At 40.6% G+C, this 19,731-nt stretch overlaps 1 protein-coding gene and 1 long non-coding RNA gene across 2 annotated transcripts in view; one reads left to right on the top strand and one right to left on the bottom strand.

Moving 5' to 3' along the window:
* Positions 1–421: 421 nt before the first annotated feature.
* On the bottom strand, positions 422–16,022 carry LOC123859464 (uncharacterized). Its single transcript, XR_006794494.3, has 4 exons — positions 15,524–16,022; positions 14,337–14,488; positions 751–826; positions 422–554 (listed from the first exon to the last, which is right to left on the bottom strand). It is a non-coding gene; the product is annotated as an uncharacterized LOC123859464 (long non-coding RNA).
* Positions 16,023–16,046: 24 nt separating this feature from the next.
* Positions 16,047–19,731, top strand: part of PTGFR (prostaglandin F receptor) — a 45,140-nt gene continuing 41,455 nt past the window's right edge. Inside the window, exons 1-2 of the mRNA XM_045897335.3 lie at positions 16,047–16,357; positions 17,791–18,669. Of these exons, the coding sequence (XP_045753291.1) occupies positions 17,872–18,669 (798 nt within the window). The 5' untranslated portion in view covers positions 16,047–16,357; positions 17,791–17,871. The remainder of the gene's footprint in view (positions 16,358–17,790; positions 18,670–19,731) is intronic.

Below are 19,731 nucleotides of genomic sequence, written 5' to 3'. Positions count from 1 at the left end.
TGTGCAGAAGAGGTGCTCTGGAAAGGGAGACATTTCTGTCCAATGATTATCCTATTAAGGATAAAGACTCAATTATGTGAAAGAACAAACTTCCAACATGTGTGAAAACAGCAAAGTTTCTATTTGTCAAGGACACAGTGTTCTGACAGCAGTTTTGTTCCTTCTGCTTAGTGAGGACTGGCTCTGACTGACACTCACGAGTGAGCTCCTCTTACAGTCAGACAAGTCAAACTCTGAAAGCCAGCACTTTTTTGAACTTTAAAAAAGAAATTCATGACCATGCAGGGATTTCAATTTGATATTTAAAAATTTTACAATAGATGAAACAATGTCAACCATGTGAGAGTACGTTATAATGGGCTCTTAGAAAACGAGACGTGAATCTTCAGCTCTGCCCGGACATGGAACATACTGGGGAAAATATGGGTAATTAGTTGCATGATTCAGCTGAGAATGACTTTTCCTCTTCATTTCTTTTTCTGCCTTGTGTGTTGGATAATTCGAGAGTATTTTTTAATTTACTCAGCCTATAATTTTTGTCCTCTTCATATTGTCTAGAGACAAGGGAAAAACACAAATGTATATATAATTATTCAATACACTTCAATGGACACCACCAAAGGAATTGTGCTAAGTTTTATGGAAGATACAAGAATACAGAGAACCCAGCCTCTTTTGTCAGTTTAGCAGGTAGAAAGATCTTAGTTCCATAAGGGAGAAATTGTTATAGGAATTTATTCACTCACTTACCAAATATTTACTCTTTGCATTAGGCACTATGACAGGGGCTGTATAGACGATTAAGATCCAGTGTTCAGTGTGGAAGCTGAGAAAGAAATGCCAAAAACAGGGAAAAAGTACGAGAATATAAAGCTTTTTCATTTCTTTTGTGTCTCTCTCAACTTCTCATGGTGGTGTTTATTTGCTAATTGATGTTCTAAGTAAATAAAACTCAAAATGTTAAATTATTAGCATGAATTTTATTGTTCATCTCTATATTGTGCAATGCCAACTCAAAAACAAATATCAGAACATTTCTTTTGTGTGGAGTCACCAAAATTACACAATTTGTATTTTGTGGCTTGTCCTTGGAAGGTGCCTCTAGCTGATCAGAGATAAACTTAAGACAGAATGAAGAAGGTAGGAAGGAAGAAGAGAAGATTCCTCAGGCATGGAGCTAACTGTGGGGGCGCTCAGGGCACAAGGATACTCATGGGGCTGGACAGACCATCACAGGCACTCAAGGGTCCTGCTCCATGATTTGGGGTGTGTGTGCATTTGCTTGGGCCTCATGGCTACTACTGAGTTCCTCTTCCCATCAGCCAAAAAACCTATAAGCAGCATCCCAGCAGGGGGCTGAGGCCATGGGAGTCAAGCCAGGGGTCCCTTATTTCCATAGGCCTACGACCCCAACCCCTGGTAGATGGACAGCCCCTAAAGATCTTAAACCTCTGTGCCAGGATATGGTTCAGTGCCTGGATGAGGTACAGAGGCTTGCCCCTATCCTGGCCAAGACAGATCTCACCTGGAATGGGAATGGCAGCAGCTAGGCCTAAGATGCCACAGGGTGTGTGCCTGACCCCAACCCTACCGAAGCTCATGGCAAGGCCCCTTTGTAGGTGAAGAGTGACAGCAGTTACAGATAGTGATAGAGTGGGGGAGGCTGGCTGGGGTGTGGGACAGGGGACTAGGTCATGGTGGACTGGTTCTAGGGAGGCCCATCCCAGGAAGATGTGATTGTGCAGGAGCCAGAGGTTCTAAGCCCCTTGTGCATGCTCCTTTGTACCATTGAACTTCACTTAAAAACACAAATTCAAACAAAAATGATTCAGAATTTCAAGGTGGCACTGGCTACATACCCAAGAAGCTAGTCCCTACTCTGGAGTTCGGCTTTTTGATACTGTTTCCACAGCTATGATGGCTCCATCTTTTATGGAAAGCGGTTCCCTCTTTGTGCTGACTTAGAGGAATAGCAAGCTATCAATATTCTCCCCTTCAAGCTCTCTTTACTTAAATTGCAGTTCAAGAGATGAGTTTTCAATTTTTTAAGGTATGATTTTCTTTATTTTTCCAAGGATGGTCTCATCATCCTTCATGGTAGTTGTAGCTTTGGATTTGGATACTGGTGTTTTGAAGCTTCATTAAAGTGAGGTTTCATGTAAAAGTGGTGGGCAAGTATTGAATGCAGTCAAGAAATCAAGATGACCCTGATAACCACTTGACCACAAAAGGAAGTTTCATGACAACTGCCAATACGTGGACAACCCTGTGTGTCCAACTGCAGTGTGCAGGGGGGTTATGGCTGCTGTTTATCATTTTCAGTGAGGCAGTATGGCCATCGATTAAGGTCAAGGGAGGCACTGAACAGATCTGACACTGAGTTTCTCCTCTACCGTTACATGATTTCACCCCTTAATTTTTCTGTGCCTCTGTTGCCTCATGTGCAAAATGAAGATCGCATAGAGTTCTTGTGAAAATTAGTTGAATCTACAAGTAAAGCATTTAGCATGGTACTTGAGACATAGTCAGTTCTCAATAGATGTAAATTCTATATCTTTTCATATACAAGCATGAACAAAAAACGTGAACAACACCGTGCTCCTTTTTGGTGCTTTGTGCTGGGGTCCCCATTGCCTTCAGGCGTTTCCATGATGCTGCATCTGGTCCACTCCCTTCCATGCAACAAACTCTTGCTTGTTACCTTTACTCTTGTCATACACTATATGTCTTGTGTCTCCCCTGCTCAGGTCCATTTTTTTTTTTTTTTAAAGATTTATTTATTTGAGAGAGAGGGGGGAGAGACAGTCCCAAGCAGACTGCACTGAGCACAGAGCCTGGCAGGGGCTTGATCTCAATACTCAGATCATGACCTGAGCCGAAACCAAGAGTTGGATGCTTTACTGACTGCACCACCCAGTAGCCACGTACTCAGGGGCATTAAAAAAAAAAGTTTACTAGGTAGATTAAATTTGTTTCTTAGTTGGATCCTAGATACCTATATCAAATATTGAAGTCAGATAAGTCAGGAGGAAAAGTTCCAAAGAGCAAATAGGAGCCTGGAAAATGATGAAGGTGAAATGGAAAGAAAAGTTAAAAAAAAAAAAAGAAAAAGAAAAAGAGAAGAGGTGTTAACAAGAACTAGCATGCCACTCTAGATTTTAAGTTTCTTGAGGGCAGAAACTGGAGCTACCTTAAATGTCCTTAGCACAAATGCCTTGCTCACTTTAAGATCCACCTAATTCTTAGAATAAATAGCAAATAGTGATAAGCACCCAGGGCTCTGAGGGGAGGAGCCGGGAGGAGAGTCCAGGCTGAAGGGACGTGTGGGAACAGACAGGAAGTTTAAGAGGGTCTGCACTGCCCCCTCTCCCTGAATGAAGCAGAGGGAATTGGGCACTTCAGGGTTTGGATTGTATCTCACTTTCAGCATAGCTGTGTGATCTTGGGCAAATAATTTATGCTCTCTGGGCTTTGGTTTCTCCATCTCTTCTCTGAATAATAAAGGTAAAAATAACTACCTGCTGGTGTTAATGTGTACATGAGAAGAGCCTGTCAGTGCTGGGTGGGAAATAAAATATTATTGTTTTATTTTGCCTCCTTCCAATCATTCCCTCCTTTTTACCTCACAGACTTTCTATTCTGACATATGAAGAACTCTTGTTAACATAAAGAGTTAACACAAACATTAGTGCTAAAAATGTGCCACCGTTGGGTCTTGGATATTGTGAAAGAATGTAGATGGATTATTGAAAAACTTTTTGCACTGAAAGAAAAGCAATACAGGCATCTGTCCTTCGGGTGGTAGGATTAGTGGAAACAAACCTTGTACATAAAGGACAGCACTTTATGTTTTATTAAACCTAGAGGCAATATGAAGAGTTGGTAAGAGTATGGGTTTTGTGGTCAGATAGCCTTGGTTTTGTCACATGCGCTTGCCATTCTAATCAGGCAAGTTATTTTTTTATGCTGAACCCTGAAGCCTGAATAGGAGACAGGCAACGCATGAGGGGTTGAAGGAAGATTCTTAAATATAGGGGGGAACGAAGGCCAAGAGACAGGGTTCGGGACCTGAGAATGTCAGTGGTGCTGAGGCATTGAGTTCTAGGGCTGAAGAATGAGAGTTAAGCATTGGGGAGAAGTAGCTGAATAGATTAGGAAGGGCCTTGAAAACCATGTTAAAGCATTCAGAGATCTTAAGAGTGACAATAGCACTTCCCAAACAGTACTTCCCACTGGGACCAGAGTCCAGAGGAACTGCTGAGCATTGTCCCTTCCAGAAGATTCACAATGCACATTAGTATCTGTTAATGTTCTTCAATAAACAATTCCATTTCACATTTGTTTAATAGCTTTCCCAAACCTAATTAATGTTTTTAAGAAATTAACCTCTTACGAACTGAGGCCCCAGAGAACCTGCTTGAGGGGAAATGATGATAAATGGAAAGCCATTTCAAGGTTGTAAGTTGGGGCCCAACATAACCATATTTGCAGTTTATAAATGTATGGTAATACCTACCACATATGGAGCACCAGCTACTCTTCAAAGCACTTACCTAATTTAACTTAATTTAATTCTTATAATAAGTCCATGAGGTAGGTATTGTTATTTTTTACATTGTTAAGATGAGAAAATCAAGGCATAAAAGAATTAGGTAATTTCCTAAGGTTATGGAGCTAGTTATAAACAGAGGGCCTTGAACATGAACTTGGCCAGTCTGGTCTTGGAACCCCTACTCAACAGATGAATCTGACTGCACAGGGTAATGGATTAGAGTCAAACAAGCCTGGAGACAATTAGGAGGAGGTTGCTGCCATAATGCAGATGAGAAATGATGGCTACTTGGACTTCCTACATTTGCTTAGAAGATTAAGTATTATAACATAATTAAAGTATCTACACTAGTTTTTACTATATGGTAGGCAGTCAACAAATAATAGTTTTCCCATGAATATATGGAAACTTGATATATGACAGATATAAATTCCAGAATAGTGATGAAGGGGGGCATACAAGTTTGCCCAGGTTGCCACAACAAAATACCACAAACTGGGTGGATTAAATACAAAAATTTATTGTCTTACAGTTCTGGAGGCTAGAAGTCTAAAATCAAGGTGTTAGCAAGGTTGGTTCTTTCTGAGGGTTGTGAGGAAAGATTCTGTTCTCTTTCCTTGGCTTGTAGTTGACCACCTTCATGTTCACCTTGTGTTCTCCCTGTATGTGTGTCTATCTCCAAATTTCCTTTTTTTATTAGGACATCAGTCATATTGGATTAGGGCCCACCCCAATATCCTCATTTTAACTTTACTACCTCTGACCTTATCTCCAAAGAAGGTCACATTCTGAAGTACTGGGGTTTAGGACTTCACAATTCAATCCATAATAGAGGGATTATTTAGTAATAACATCATGAAAACCAGGTATCTATATGGAGAAACCCCCTGGATTCCTACGTCACATAATACTCAAAAATCATTATCTGAAAGATCGAAGACTTAAATATGAAAGGCAAGAATGTTAAAATGTTTAGAAAATATATAGTAGAGTATCTTTATAATCTGGAAAAGCTTTTAAAATGTGATACAAGGGGTGAATTGCTGGGAAGATGGCAGAATTGGAGGACCCTAAGCTCACCTTGTCCCATGGATACAACTAGATAACACCCATATCACTGTAAATAACCCAGAAAACAACATGAAGACTGGCAGAACAAACCTTACAACTAAATGTGGAGAAAAGGCCACATCAGAGATGGTAGGAAGGGGAAGGTGAGGTGGGAAGGGACTTGTGGGCACAGAGAGGGGAGAGAAAGAGACTATCATACTGGGAAGCTTGCATAGGGCAGATGAATCCCTGTAACATTTGGTATTGAAAACCAGAGGGGCTGAATTTCATGAACTCTTACAACCAGCAGGACTTAAAACCTGGAATTTTAAAAGTCAGTGGACTTGGCTTTGGAAGAGGGGGGATGGCAAGAGAGAACTGAGGCCCTGCCCTTAAAGAGACAGTACAATAGTCCCTGGAGATAAAACATAGAAGCAGCAGTTTGAAAAATGCCTAGAGCATATGGGAAGCAGAGTTATTTACTAATCTCAGAGCATGTCCTAGAAGGACAGAGATCATTGGAAGGCTCCTTCAGGATCAAAGGAGCTGGCAGGTAACATTTCCCTCCCCTTGCCCAGCATAAACCTATAGCCACATAAGGGAACCACTGTGGCACTGACATTCCCTACCTAACTTGCTGACACCATGCCCCCCACCCCCTGCTGTGCTTCAACGGCTCTGTCCCCTCCAGCCAGGCCTGCCTTGGTCCCAGTGCTGTGGATCCCTTCTCTCAGAAGACCAGTGCAGACCTTTCTAACACATCTTCTGACATGTTCACTTTATGGATCTGCTTCTTCCAACCTGGCTGATCTCAGTCTTGGCAGTGGCAGTGGCAGGTCCCCTCTTACAGAGAACTGGCATGCAAACCTTTCTAAAACTGTGTGCCCTGTCCCCATGCATCTTTTGGATCCACCCCCTTTAACATGCTCTCGGCTGGAGCCCATCCAAACCAGGGCCACAAGCCTGGTAGTGTGCAAGCAGCCCTGACAGAGGTCAGTGCCACTCCAAAGTGACTCCTGCCCCAGGGAGAAGAAAGGATAACCACACACACCAGTCAGACTGAGGCCCCAGCAGTGGACTGGGGGAAGACAGCTGGTCTGATGGCAGGTCCCATCCACCAATGAATACTTCTTAGGGGACAACACAGGGAAAGCACTCTGCTGTTTGGTGTGACTACGTCTCTAGCAAATACCTGGTCTGACTCAACTTAAGCCCAAGGCAGCCCAGACTGGTCCATTAACACCACAAGGACAAAACACTGCCCACAAGAGGCAAAGAGAGCCACTGAGATGAATGGACTTGAAGGAAAAATTAGCTCAGCCACAACAGCAGGGCACATGCAACACACACAGAAGATACCTCTAAAGTGCCATGTTCTGGTCAACAGGGGACTTTGTACTGCAGGGCACTACAGGACATCTTTTTCATAAGGTCATTACTTTCAAGAGCAGGAGTCATAGCTGACTTTCCTAACACACAGAAACACAGAGAGTTATACAAAATGAGGACACAGAGGAATACGTCCCAAATGAAAGAACAGGATAAAATCACAACAAGAGACCTAAGCAAAATAGAGATATATAATATGCCTGATAGAAAATTTAAAGTAATGATCATAAAGATACTCACTGGACTTGAAAAGAGAGTGGAGGACATCAGTGAGACCCTTAACAAAGGGATGAAAAAGGACCAATCAGAGATAAAGAACACAATAAATGAAATTAAACATACAGATGAAATATATATGGAGTAAATAGCAGAGTAGAGGAAGCAGAAGAACAAATCAGTGACCTGGAGGACAGAGTAATGGATAGCAATCACACTGAGCAGGTTAGAGAAAAAAAAAAATTATGCAAAATGAGAATAGACATCATCAAGTGTAATAACATTCACATTATAGGAATCCCCAGAAGGAGAAGAGAGAGAAAAGAGGGCAGAAAATTTATTTGAAGAAATAATAGCTGAAAACTTCCCCGATCTAGGGAAGGAAACAAATATTCAGATCCAGGAGGCACAGAGAGCCCCCAACAAGATCAACCCAAGGAGGTCCACACCAAGATATATAGTAATAAAAATGGCACAAAATCATGACAAAGAGAGAATTTTAAAAGCAGTAAGAGAAAAGAAAACAGTTACATACAAAAGAAACCCCATCAGGCTATCAGCAGACTTTGCAGCAGAAACTTTGCAGGCCAGAGGGAGTACCATGATATATTCAGTGCTGGAAGGAAAAAGAATCTGCAGTCAAGAATACTCTGTCCAGCAAGACTATCATTCAGGATAAAAGGACAGATAAAGAGTTTCCCAGACAAACAAAAGTTAAAGGAATTCATGACCACTAAGTCAGGCCTACAAGAAATGTTAAAGGAAATTCTTTGAGTGGAAAAAAAGATGATAGTAAGAGTAAGAAAAGTAGGAAGTACAAAAGTAGTTAAAATAAAGATATCTATAAAAATCAGTCAAGGGTCTCACAAAAGGTTGTAAAGTATGACATCATATGCTTAAAACATGGGGAAGGGGGTGGGAGGAGAGGAGTAAAGAATGGGTTCAGACTTATGTGATCATCTACTTCTTATAGACTGCTATATGCATAAGATGTTACATACAAACCTAATGGTAACCACAAATCAAAAACCAGTAATAGATATGCAAAAAATAGATAAATGAATCCAAGTACATCACTAAAGAAAGCCAGCTTATCATAAGAGAAGAGATAAAGAGAAGAAAGGAACAGAGAAGAACTACAAAACAAGTAAGAAAATGCCAATAAGTACATACCTATCAATAATTACTTTGAATGTAAATGGACTAAATACTCTAATCAAAAGCCTTAGGGTGATGAAATGGATAAGAAAACAAGGCCCATCTATATACTGCCTACAAGAGACTCCCTTCAGACCTAAAGACACATGTAGATTGAAAGTGATGGGATGGAGAAACATTTATCATGCAAATGGATGTGGAAAGAAAGCTGGGATAGCAATACTTGTGCTGGGAAAAATAGACTTTAAAACAAAGATGGACACCATAAAATCATACAGGAGACAATCTAACAAGAAGATATAACAATTGCAAATATTTATGCACCCATACTTAAACAGTTAATAATAAATATAAAAGAAGTAATTGAGAATAGTAGAATAATAGTAGGGGACTTTAACCCCCCAGTTACATCAATGAGTAGATCATTCAAACAGAAAATCAATAAGGAAACAGAGGCTTTGAATGACACATTGGACCACATGGACTTAATAGATATATTCAGAACACTCCATCCTAAAACAGCAGAATACACATTCTTTTGAAGTGCACATGGAACGTTTTCCAGAATAGATCACATATTAGGCCACAAACAAATCTCAACAAATTTAAAAGATTGAAATCATACCATGCATCTTTTCTGACTATAATACTATAAAACTAGAAATCAACCACAAGGAAAAATCTGGAAAGAGCACAAATAAATGGAGGTTAAATAACATGCTACAAAACAATGAGTAGGTCAACCAAGAAATCAAGAGGAAATAAAAAAATACAAATGAAAATCAAAACAGAATGGTCCAAAATCTTTGGATGCAGTAAAAGTGGTTCCAAGAAGTTTATAGCATTACAGGCCTACCTCAAAAAGCAAGAAAAACCTCAAATAAACAACTTAACCTTACACCTAAAGGAGCTAGAAAAATAACATAACCCCCCCCCAAATCCAAAAAAAAGGAAGGAAATAATAAAGATTAGAGCAGAAATAAATGAAATAGTAACTAAAAAAACAATAAAACAGATTGATGAGACCAGGAGCTGATTCTTTGAAAAGACCAACAAAATTGATAAATCTTTAGCCAGACTCATCAAGGAAAAAAAAAGAAGAGAAGACTCAAACAAAATCATAAATGAAAGAGGAGAAATAACAACTGATACCACAGAAATACAAAGGGTTATAAGAGAATGTTAGGAAAAATTACATGCCAACAAATTGGATGACCTAGAAGAAATGGGTAAATTCCTAGAAACATATAACCTCCCAAAACTGCATTAGGAAGAAATAGAAAATTTGAACAGACCAATTACCGGCAATGAAATTGAATCAGTAATCAAAAAAACTCCGAACGAACAAAAGTCCGGGGCCAGATGGCTTCGCAGGTGAATTCAACCAAACATTTAAAGAAGAGTTAATACCTATTCTTCTCAAACTATTCCAAAAAATAAAAAAGGAATAAAAACTTCCATATTCATTCTATGAGGCCTGTATTACCCTGATACCAAAACCAGATAAAGACACCACAAAAAAGAGAAAACTACAGGCTAATATCTCTGATGAACATAGATACAAAAATCCTCAACAAAATACTGGCAAATTGAATCCAACAATACATTAAAAAAATCATTCACCACCATCAAGTGGAATTTATTCCTAGGATGCATGGGTGGTTCAGTATTCACAAATCAATCAATGGGATACATCATATCAATAAGAGAAAGGATAAAAACCATAAGATCATTTCAATATATGTAGACAAAGCATTTGACAAAGTACAATATCCATTCATGATAAAAACCCTCAACAAAGTAGGTTTAGAGGGAACATACCTTGACATAATAAAGGTCTTTACATGAAAAACCACAGCTAGCATCATACTCAATGGGGAAAAACTGAGAGCTTTTCCCTTGAGGTCAGGAACAAGACAAATGTGTCCACTCTCACTACTGTTATTCAGCATAGTACTGGAAATCCTAGCTGTAGCAATCAGACATGAAAAAGGAATAAATAGCATCCAAATTTGTAAGGAAGAAGTAAAAGTTTCACTGTTTGCTGATGACATGAGACTACAGAGAGAAAACCCTAAAGACTCCACCAAAAAACTACTAGAACTAATAAATGAATTAGTGTTGGTGAGGACATGGAGAAAAAGGAACCCTCTTGTGCTTTTGGTCGGAATGCAAACTAGTGCAGCCTGTGGAAACAGGATGGAGATTTCTCAAAAAAAAAAAAAAAAAAAAAAAATAGAAATACTCTGTGATCCAGTAATCATGGTACTGGGTATTTTCCCAAAGAATACGAAAACACTAATTTGAAAGGATATATGTACCCCTATGTTTGCTGCAGCATTATTTACAATGGAAGCTGCCCAAGTGTCCGTCAATAGATGAATGGATAAAGAAGAGGTGGTACATTATTCAGCCATAAAAAAGAATGAAATCTTGCCATTTGTAACAACATAGATGGAGCTAGAGAGCATAGTGTTAAGAGAAATCAGTCAGAGGAAGAAAAATACTATATGATTTCAATTGTATGTGGAATTTAAGAAAAAAACAAAGGCAAAAAAAGAGACAAACCAAAAATCAGACTCTTAACTATAAACAAACAGAAGGTTATCAGTGGGGAGGTGAGTGGGGGGATGGATGAAAGAGGTGATGAGGATTAAGAGTAAACTCATCTTGAGCACTGAATCATGTATAGAATTATTGAATCACTATATTGTACACCTGACAATAATATGACACCATATGTTAACTATACTGGGATTAAAATTTTTAAAAAATTGACACAAAAATGCTAAAATACAACACAAGAGATAAAACTTAAAATATTTAAATTTGGTAACATGAAAATTAAAAACAGATTTGACAGTTATATAGTTTACAAAATGCTCACCAGGATAAGTATAGTTACCATCTGTCATTATATAACATTATTACAGTATTATTGATGATATTCCCTATGCTGTACTTCTCATCCCCATGACTTAATCTATTTTATAACTGGAATTTTGTAGCTCCTAATCCCCTTCACCTATTTTGCCCCTCCCCTCTGGCAACCACTTGATTGTTATCTGTATTTCAGTCTGTTTCTCTTTTTTGTTGTTGCTGGTTTTTGTTTTATTTCTTAGAGTCCATGTATAAATAAAATCATATGTTTTTGTCTTTCTTTGTCTGACTTATTTCACTTAGCATAATATCCTCTAGGTCCATCCATGTTGTCGTGAATGGCAGATTTTATTCTTTGTTTATGGTGGAGTAATATTCCATTGTGTATATATACCACATCTTTTTTATCCATTCATCTAGTGATGGACATTTAGGTTGCTTTCATATCTTAGCTATTGGAAATAATGCTGCAATAAATGTAGGAGTGCATATATCTTTGAATTAGTGTTTTTATTTTCTTTAGGTAAATACACAGAGGTAAAATTCCTGAATTGTATGGTAATTCTATATTGTATGCCTAAAACTACTGTAATATTATATGTCACCTATACTTCAATTAAAAGTATGAAATACAAAATAAAAAATATGCAAAAACTGATCAGCTCATAAAAAATGATAGCATAAGAAAATGAAAAGGCAAGATGTGATTTGGAGAAAAAAAGATGTTTTCAAAACATTAACTGATAGGGGTTAGTATCTAGAACACAAAAGTATTAATGAGAAGAAGACAAACAACCCAATAAAAGAGACAAACAGGTATTTCACAGCAGAATAAATTAAATGAAAAGGGAAACGTAATTTAGGTCCACAATGTAATATCATTTTACCATCATCTGCTGGTAATAATTAAAAAGCTAGGCAATTCCAAGCCATTATCATGAATGTGGCTGATGAGGAATTCTTATGCACCATTTAAGGAGTGTGAATTGATACAAGATTTCAGCATTATCTTGTAAAGTCGAGTTGAACATTCTCATACCCTATGACCCAGTAATTTTATTCAAGGTACATATTCTAGAGAAACTCCTATATAAGGTGAAGGGCATGAGACCATACTCATAGCAGAATATTTCCTGAGAATAAAACATTGGAAATAACCCCGAGGTTATTGACAGAATAATTTAAAAATTTGGAGAGCCAAACACTGAGGTATTATAGAAGTTTGTTAAAGAATGAACGACTACTGCATACAATGATACGCACAAATCTTATAAATCTTGTATGAAAAAAGTTAAGGAATGTTAAATCATAAGATAAGGAAATTTAAATAATATGTTGGTTCATCTGCATATTTATGTGATAAAACAATGAAATTCAAGAGAATGATGACAACACACAATTCAGGATAGTGGTTATCTCTCTTATTTCTGACAGAGGGATACAGAGGATTGGAATGGAGGCAGAAATATGCAGATAGATGTAGCAATATTATTAATGTTCTAGCATAGTTCTTGTTATGGATTGAATTGCTCCCCCCCCCAGAAAAAGATATATTGATGTCCTAACCCCCAGTATCTCAGACTGTGATTTTATTTGGAAATAGGGTTGTTGCAGATGTAATTAGTTAAGACCATGTCATACTGGAGTAGGGTGGACCCCTAACTCAATATGACTGGGGTCCTTAAAAGACCTCATATGAGATCAGAGACACAGGGATGATGGAATATGATGATGAAGGCAGAAATTGAAGTGATGCATCCACAAGCCAAGAAGCACTAAAGAATACCAGCAAATCCCCAGAAGCAAGGCACGGGACATGGAGTAGATTCTCCCTTACAGCCCTTAGAAGGAACCAAAACTGCCAACACCTTGATTTTGGACTTCTAGCCTCCAGACTGTAAAAGACGATACATTTCTGTTGTTTAAGCCACTCACCTTGTGGTACTTTGTTACAGCGGCCCTAGGAAACTAATGCAGTCCTTATATTAGGTAGTAGGTGCACGGGTGTTTATTTTTTTATAATTCACGATTTTCAAATGTGTGACATATGCTACTTTTCATGTATCAAATAGTTATATAATAAAAATAAAAAGACAAAAGATGTTATTATTTTCATCACTACCAAATCAGGGCATGTTTCTACTATTAATCTCAATGGCAAATTCCAGAAAAGCTTTTCTAGACAGTTTTATTAAAACCATAAAATTCAACTTCCAACACTCCCTTTAACTTTTATGGAATTTTTATTGCAACCTCAGTGTCACTGAGTCCCTGTTTCTCTGACTTTAATTACAGTGTGCACGAGCAAAGTGTCCTGCATCTAATTCTGAGTGTAGGTGATTGCCAAGCACACACCTGTCATGGTATGTTAGCTCTGTGCAGACTGGCTGACGTCAGCTTTGCCTCCATTGAACACAAAGGGAATCCTGAACATCTAAAATCACTGCAAGGTCTCCAGCACATGTTCCCCCAAAGTAAGTGCCTTCCCTTAACGCAGAAGTCACACCAGAGGAGGGGCTTTGTAAGCTTTGTTCACACAGCTGTATCGCTGCCACTGAGAAACAGTGCCTGACACGAAGTAGGTGCTCAAAAAATTCGTTGAATGACTTTATCAATGAATAGTTTTGTGAGAGTGTCCACTTCTCAGGAGAAGTACCAATAGCAACTACCACATTTCAGAAGAGTTTATGAGCCATCACCCAGGCCCCACTAATTTTTTTTTTTGATCTGTTTATTTCTCTTATCTGTAGAATCACCAGCTCTTCTTCCTTATATAAGCAGCCAAAGGCCGCCTTTGGGAACTCTGAATAGAGGATCAGATTTGGGTCCCATAAGGCCAGAACCCCCCCAACACACACGTGTATAAATTTTTTTTTTTACCAATAGGTGTCTAATCTTCCATACCAATTAGTACTTGCTCTGCTACTAGTAACATATTCTATCTTGAGGAGAAGCGATGTCAGTGCTTTGGAATCTTTTATTGATCTTCAAGTGAAATGCGTCTGGATTAAGGAGTGGATTCTAAAAAAGAAACTCCAAGAATACATGCAAAGTAGATAATTTGTTTTAAAAAATGGAATTTATGGGGTACCTGGGTGGCTCAGTTGGTTAAGCCTCTGCCTTCAGTTCAGGTAATGATCTCGGATTCTGGGATCGAGCCCTGCATTGGGATCCCTGCTCAGCAGGGATTCTGCTTGTTCCTCTCCCTCTGCCCCCTCCCCTGCTTGTGCTCTCACTCTCTCTCTAAAAAAAAGAAAAAAGAAAGGATTTATGTAGTATTTTGAAAAACAAATTTCTATTGTTTTAAATATATTACATAATGCATGTTATGATTTGACATTATATTAATGAGATTTCTTTCTTTACTTTTTTTTTCCCCAGTAGACAGAGCAGCTGATGTTAGTGAGGTGCTCCAGTGAGAGATGAAGAGTTTTCAAGATCTCAAACTATAATACTGAAATACTGATTGCACCATTGATGAATTCAAACAGCATTTGGTTAAGTGTCCAGGCACAGTCCTAGGTGAGGGTGGAGAGATGAATAAGACCTCTGCAGGAATTCATTTCAGTGAGAGAGACATAATCGCAGTGTAATGTGATTAAGTGTTCTTAATCATTGAGGGAAAGACTAGTGCTTTATGGCATTCACGTTTTCTGTGTAGTTTATCACAGAGTTGTTCTTTGGATACTGGCCATCTAGATATAATATTCCTTTACTAACCTTTGATTAGTCAAATTGTTCAATTCCCTGACCACCTGAGTAACAGTTTATTTTACAAGTTATGATCATATTATTAACAAAACCCTCAATATCTACCACAGGGGAAAACTGTGCAATCGTTCTTTTCTATAGTTAATGGCTAATTTATTTTATCTCACTTTAGCATTTTATGATCCTTTTCAATTTCCAGGAATTTAGAGGCCCCTTCTGACTTTAGAACAGAGTAAAGAGGGTTTATTTCCATGTGGCACTAATTTTTCACATAGGTGGTGGAACATTTTACTAAAATAAAAAGAACAGAGGTCACTAATAGATTCCTGTAAGTATTTAGCTGGAAAAATGAGACACAGTAGGTATGGATCAGAACAATATTGGCAAAAAGCAGTTCCAGTATTAAAATGACCCAAATCATAATTCCTAGTGAAGTAGTGGGTATTTCTTCACTTGATAATAAAATGATCTCCACAAAATTTAGATTCACAACTCTCTGGGTAAACATACCATTAGAAATACTGTCAACATTGGGCTTTAAAAAAATCATTAAAATGTTACTAATACCTTATCTGCAGGTGTCCTTCAAGAATACTTCTCATCCCTTTCCCTTCTCACATTCCTTAGAAAGTTAGAAACATAGTCCAGTCCTCCGACAGTGAACCCCAAGGCAGTGACTGTTTTCCTTTACAACACGTGGCTTAAATACTTGTTTTTAACTCCCTGGGGATATCGGCCACTAAGCCCTTTCCTCAAATACACCGTCTCTTTCTTTCTGCCTGATTTCTTGATCTTTTTCGAGCTGGATTTGGGATGGATTCACTCAGCAAACTACAATGTGACAGTCCAACACGCTGCCACGACAGCTGGCTTTCCTCGACTCTCCCGATTCCTATTTTGCAGCTTTAGAGATGGCGCCTTTAGATTGAACAGGAGTTTGAAACAAAACTTTTCCTTAAGTGGTGGGGCTGGGGCTCTGATGCTGGTGCATATGCCGTAGCATCTGAGCGCGGAGCCCTGGTCTCTCCGGGTCGGGCTCCCGGCTCCTGGCACAGGGGGCGGAGAGGAGAGAGGAGAGGAGGGGTGGGGGCGGCGGAGGTCACCCGCGCTCTCCATCCCGCCCAGGCTGCGAGCGCCGCTGGGTGCTGAGCGACCGGAGGAGCCCTGTGCGCCCGCAGGTTCCGCGCTGGGGGAGCGCGCGGAGGGACGCGCGACGCGGCCGAGCGGAGCCGGAGCCGGAGCCGGAGCCGGAGCCGGAGCCGGAGCCGGAGCCGGAGCGGGAGCGCGGGGCTGCGCGGGGGGAGCCCTCCTTGGCGGCGGAGCGGAGCCCGGCGCGCCATGGCACTCGGAGCGGGGCGCCCTTCTCCGCCGAGAGCCCTACCGGCGGCCCGGGATGCCAAGGTAACCACCCCTCCAGCGGCTGCATTCCCACGGGTCGACCTCCGGATGCTCCACCCCACCGAGGTGGAACCCTCACCCGGCGGTACTGGAGGGCACCTTAGTCTGAGCTTGGCAACAAGTTTGGACCAGATGCCCTGAGCTGGGGAGACCTTCAGAGAGAGGGGTATTCCGGCTGACCCGAACTGATTCTGAACTGCGGGTGCAAAGGGTCTCAGGGGAGGGAATAGGAGCAACGGAGAGATCTCCTTCCCGTCCGGTGGTTCCTGGCCGGCGACCCTTGGAGTCCCGCACCCGGGCCAGCGCAGGCCTTTGGCGCCCCCCAGGGAGGGAGGGAAACCGGCCCTGTGGCGTTTGAGCAATAGCAGAAAGTTTCAGCAAGTTAGGTTTGGGAAGGATGTTGCAAGCAGAGGCTTAGGGGCGCTGGGGTAGTCACGGCGAAAGTTGAGCTATAAGACCCGGAGCAGGCGGCAGTCCTCGGGCAGCCCGGGCGGCTCCACTCCCGTCCGGCCCAGGAAGGCTGGCTCGGTAATTCCCAGCCTCCCGGAAAGCTGCTCGGGGGAAACCTCAATCGAATTAGCTCGAGGCGTATGGTTGTGGTCATGGGTATGGAGGGTCTATGACTCAGGCCTCAACACACTACGGAAAGAACGATAAATGAATACAAATGAATACTTAGTATGAGACGTTGCTACCCTGAAGCTTGTAACTTGATCAACAGCATGTAGGCAGACGTTCTCACGGGGAGCACGACGAACTGCCTCCTTTCCTGTTGCGAGCCAGGATTTCTGCACAGGTGCTAGCTGGACCAGAAGAGCTTCTTAGAGATTCACCACTCGACCTTCCATGGGTCCCACATGTGTGTGGTTTGCTGTAATTTGATCTAAAGCTAACAATTTTAGAACGTATTGAGAGAAGCCCCATTTAACATCAGTGAGTTTGCAGGTCCACTCTGTCCCCTGCCAAAGTTTGAAGAAGACTGTTTTGTCTGCCTGACAAACACTTAAAGAATAATCTGCAGTTTGGGGACAAAGCCCATCCAAGAAAAAAGCAGAAACTTTAAATGTCACCTCGTTATTTAAATAGACGAGCATGCTTTTAAAAACTTTGTTGGGTTTAAATCTAATCTTGTTGGTGATGTTGTAAACTTCACAAGTTTTAGGGTGCCTATGAAGGTCAGGAGGAGATTTAGGAGGTACCCATTTGCAGAGGGGCCACAGAGTGCACCGAACGGAGTCTCAATCTTGGCAGCTTGATTACCTTGAAGATGCAATGTGGAAGGGGGGGGCAGATATGTGCTGCTGTGGTATGATGCAGCCTTGCTTATGATAGGCCAGATACATCCGAGTCCCACCGCGGGGTGCTGGGCCGGTCAGTCTTAAATGTCAGATGAGCAGTTATCCAGTGCTCACCATTCCTCTGTCTTTATGCTACAGATGTCCGGACTGCAAGCCTGCACTGTGCTGAGAGGGAGATGACTTGAGTGGCCAGCTTTTTTTTTTTTTATCTCCACAACAATGTCTATGAACAATTCCAAACAGCCAGTGTCTCCTGCAGCTGGTCTCCTTTCAAATACAACTTGCCAGACGGAAAACCGGTTTTCGGTATTTTTTTCAATCATCTTCATGACAGTGGGGATCTTATCAAACAGCCTTGCCATTGCTATTCTCATGAAGGCCTATCAGAGATTTAGACAGAAGTCCAAGGCATCGTTTCTGCTTTTGGCCAGTGCCCTGGTCATCACAGACTTCTTTGGCCACCTCATCAATGGAGCTATAGCGGTCTTTGTATATGCTTCTGATAAAGACTGGATCCGCTTTGACCAGTCGAACATCCTTTGCAGTATTTTTGGTATCTGCATGGTATTCTCTGGTCTGTGCCCACTTTTTCTAGGCAGTGTGATGGCCATTGAGCGATGTATTGGAGTCACCAAGCCAATATTTCATTCTACGAAAATTACATCCAAACATGTGAAAATGATGTTGAGTGGAGTGTGCTTGTTTGCTGTTTTCATAGCTTTGCTACCCATCCTTGGGCATCGAAACTATAAAATTCAAGCATCGAGGACCTGGTGTTTCTACAAAACAGAGCACATCAAAGACTGGGAAGATAGGTTTTATCTTCTTCTCTTTTCTTTTCTGGGGCTCTTAGCCCTTGGCGTTTCGTTCTTGTGCAATGCCATCACAGGAATTACACTTTTAAGAGTTAAATTTAAAAGTCAGCAGCACAGACAAGGCAGGTCTCATCATTTTGAAATGGTCATCCAGCTCCTGGCTATAATGTGTGTCTCCTGCATTTGCTGGAGTCCATTTCTGGTAAGAGCCTAACATTTTGACAATTTCTGCTTTCTTCCATTTTTCCCTGTTTAATACAAGGTTTGTTGTCTTTTTCCAGAGTTGTTGGTCTTGATGGGCATCAGTCTTTTAAATGCTGGAGTTTACTCCTATTCAAAACTTATTTCAGCACCCAGCTCTGGCTCAGTGGTCTGTGGGTGGCAAGTCTGGCTCAGGATTAAGCTATTTATGGTACACATGGTTATTTTCCCACAAGTCCTGAGTTGAAAGAAATGTCTTGCTAAACAATTCTAACTATACTGTAAACTGCTTGCAGAAGAGGATAAAATAATTTTTAACAGAGCAACATAGTTTTAATATACTTAATAGGATTAGTTTCTAAAATGTGAAAAAAAATGACCAACTATATTGGTCATTTAAATTTTTTTTCATGATGTTCTGGGTTGGTCCTAGGAACCCAAGCCCAGGGAGGCTGGGTTGGGTCTGTGGGTGGCAAGTCAACATTTTGAGGCTTGCCTGTTGTCGTTTCAGGAGGCCTGAGGTGAAACCAAGCAGGGATTTGATCTGTGCTCATAGTCTAGTTATTTGAATCTGAATAGCAGAGAACAGTTCTATCAGTACTTGGAATCACTTCAGCGTTCATTCTTGAAATTTAATTTATGCCACTTGACAAGGGGAATTCCCTTAGGAGGATACTTCTTTTTTTCCCCTAAACTTTGAAATAGAGTAGCTTTTCAAAATAAAAAGTGAGTGTGAGTAGCACTGAAATGAATTGGGGATTGGAAAGAGAATGTGAAGAAGGTGAGAAAAGAGGTACCTTAAAATATTTAAAAAACATTTTAAATGAAGGTCATCGCCCCAGAGAGAACCAGCAAACAATGGAAGAGGGAGCTCAGGGAGAGACAGGTGGTCTGGACAACCGAGGTAATCACTTGGCTTTGGTTTTTGTTTGTTCTCAGTCCCCTTAGTTCTGGCTTTTGACTGAGAAATAGGAGTGATTGATAGTTTGACTGCTATGAGACTGTGGGGGGTCGCAAGATTTCATGCTCATCATGGGTATTTTGAATTTATGTTTTTCTCTAA

This window comes from Mirounga angustirostris, unplaced genomic scaffold (genome assembly GCF_029215605.1).
Source record: "Mirounga angustirostris isolate CCGP_5_RB_7025 unplaced genomic scaffold, mMirAng1.0.hap1 SCAF_4, whole genome shotgun sequence".
NCBI classification, from domain to species: Eukaryota; Metazoa; Chordata; class Mammalia; order Carnivora; family Phocidae; genus Mirounga; species Mirounga angustirostris.
This window is presented reverse-complemented; position numbering and strand designations above follow the sequence as displayed.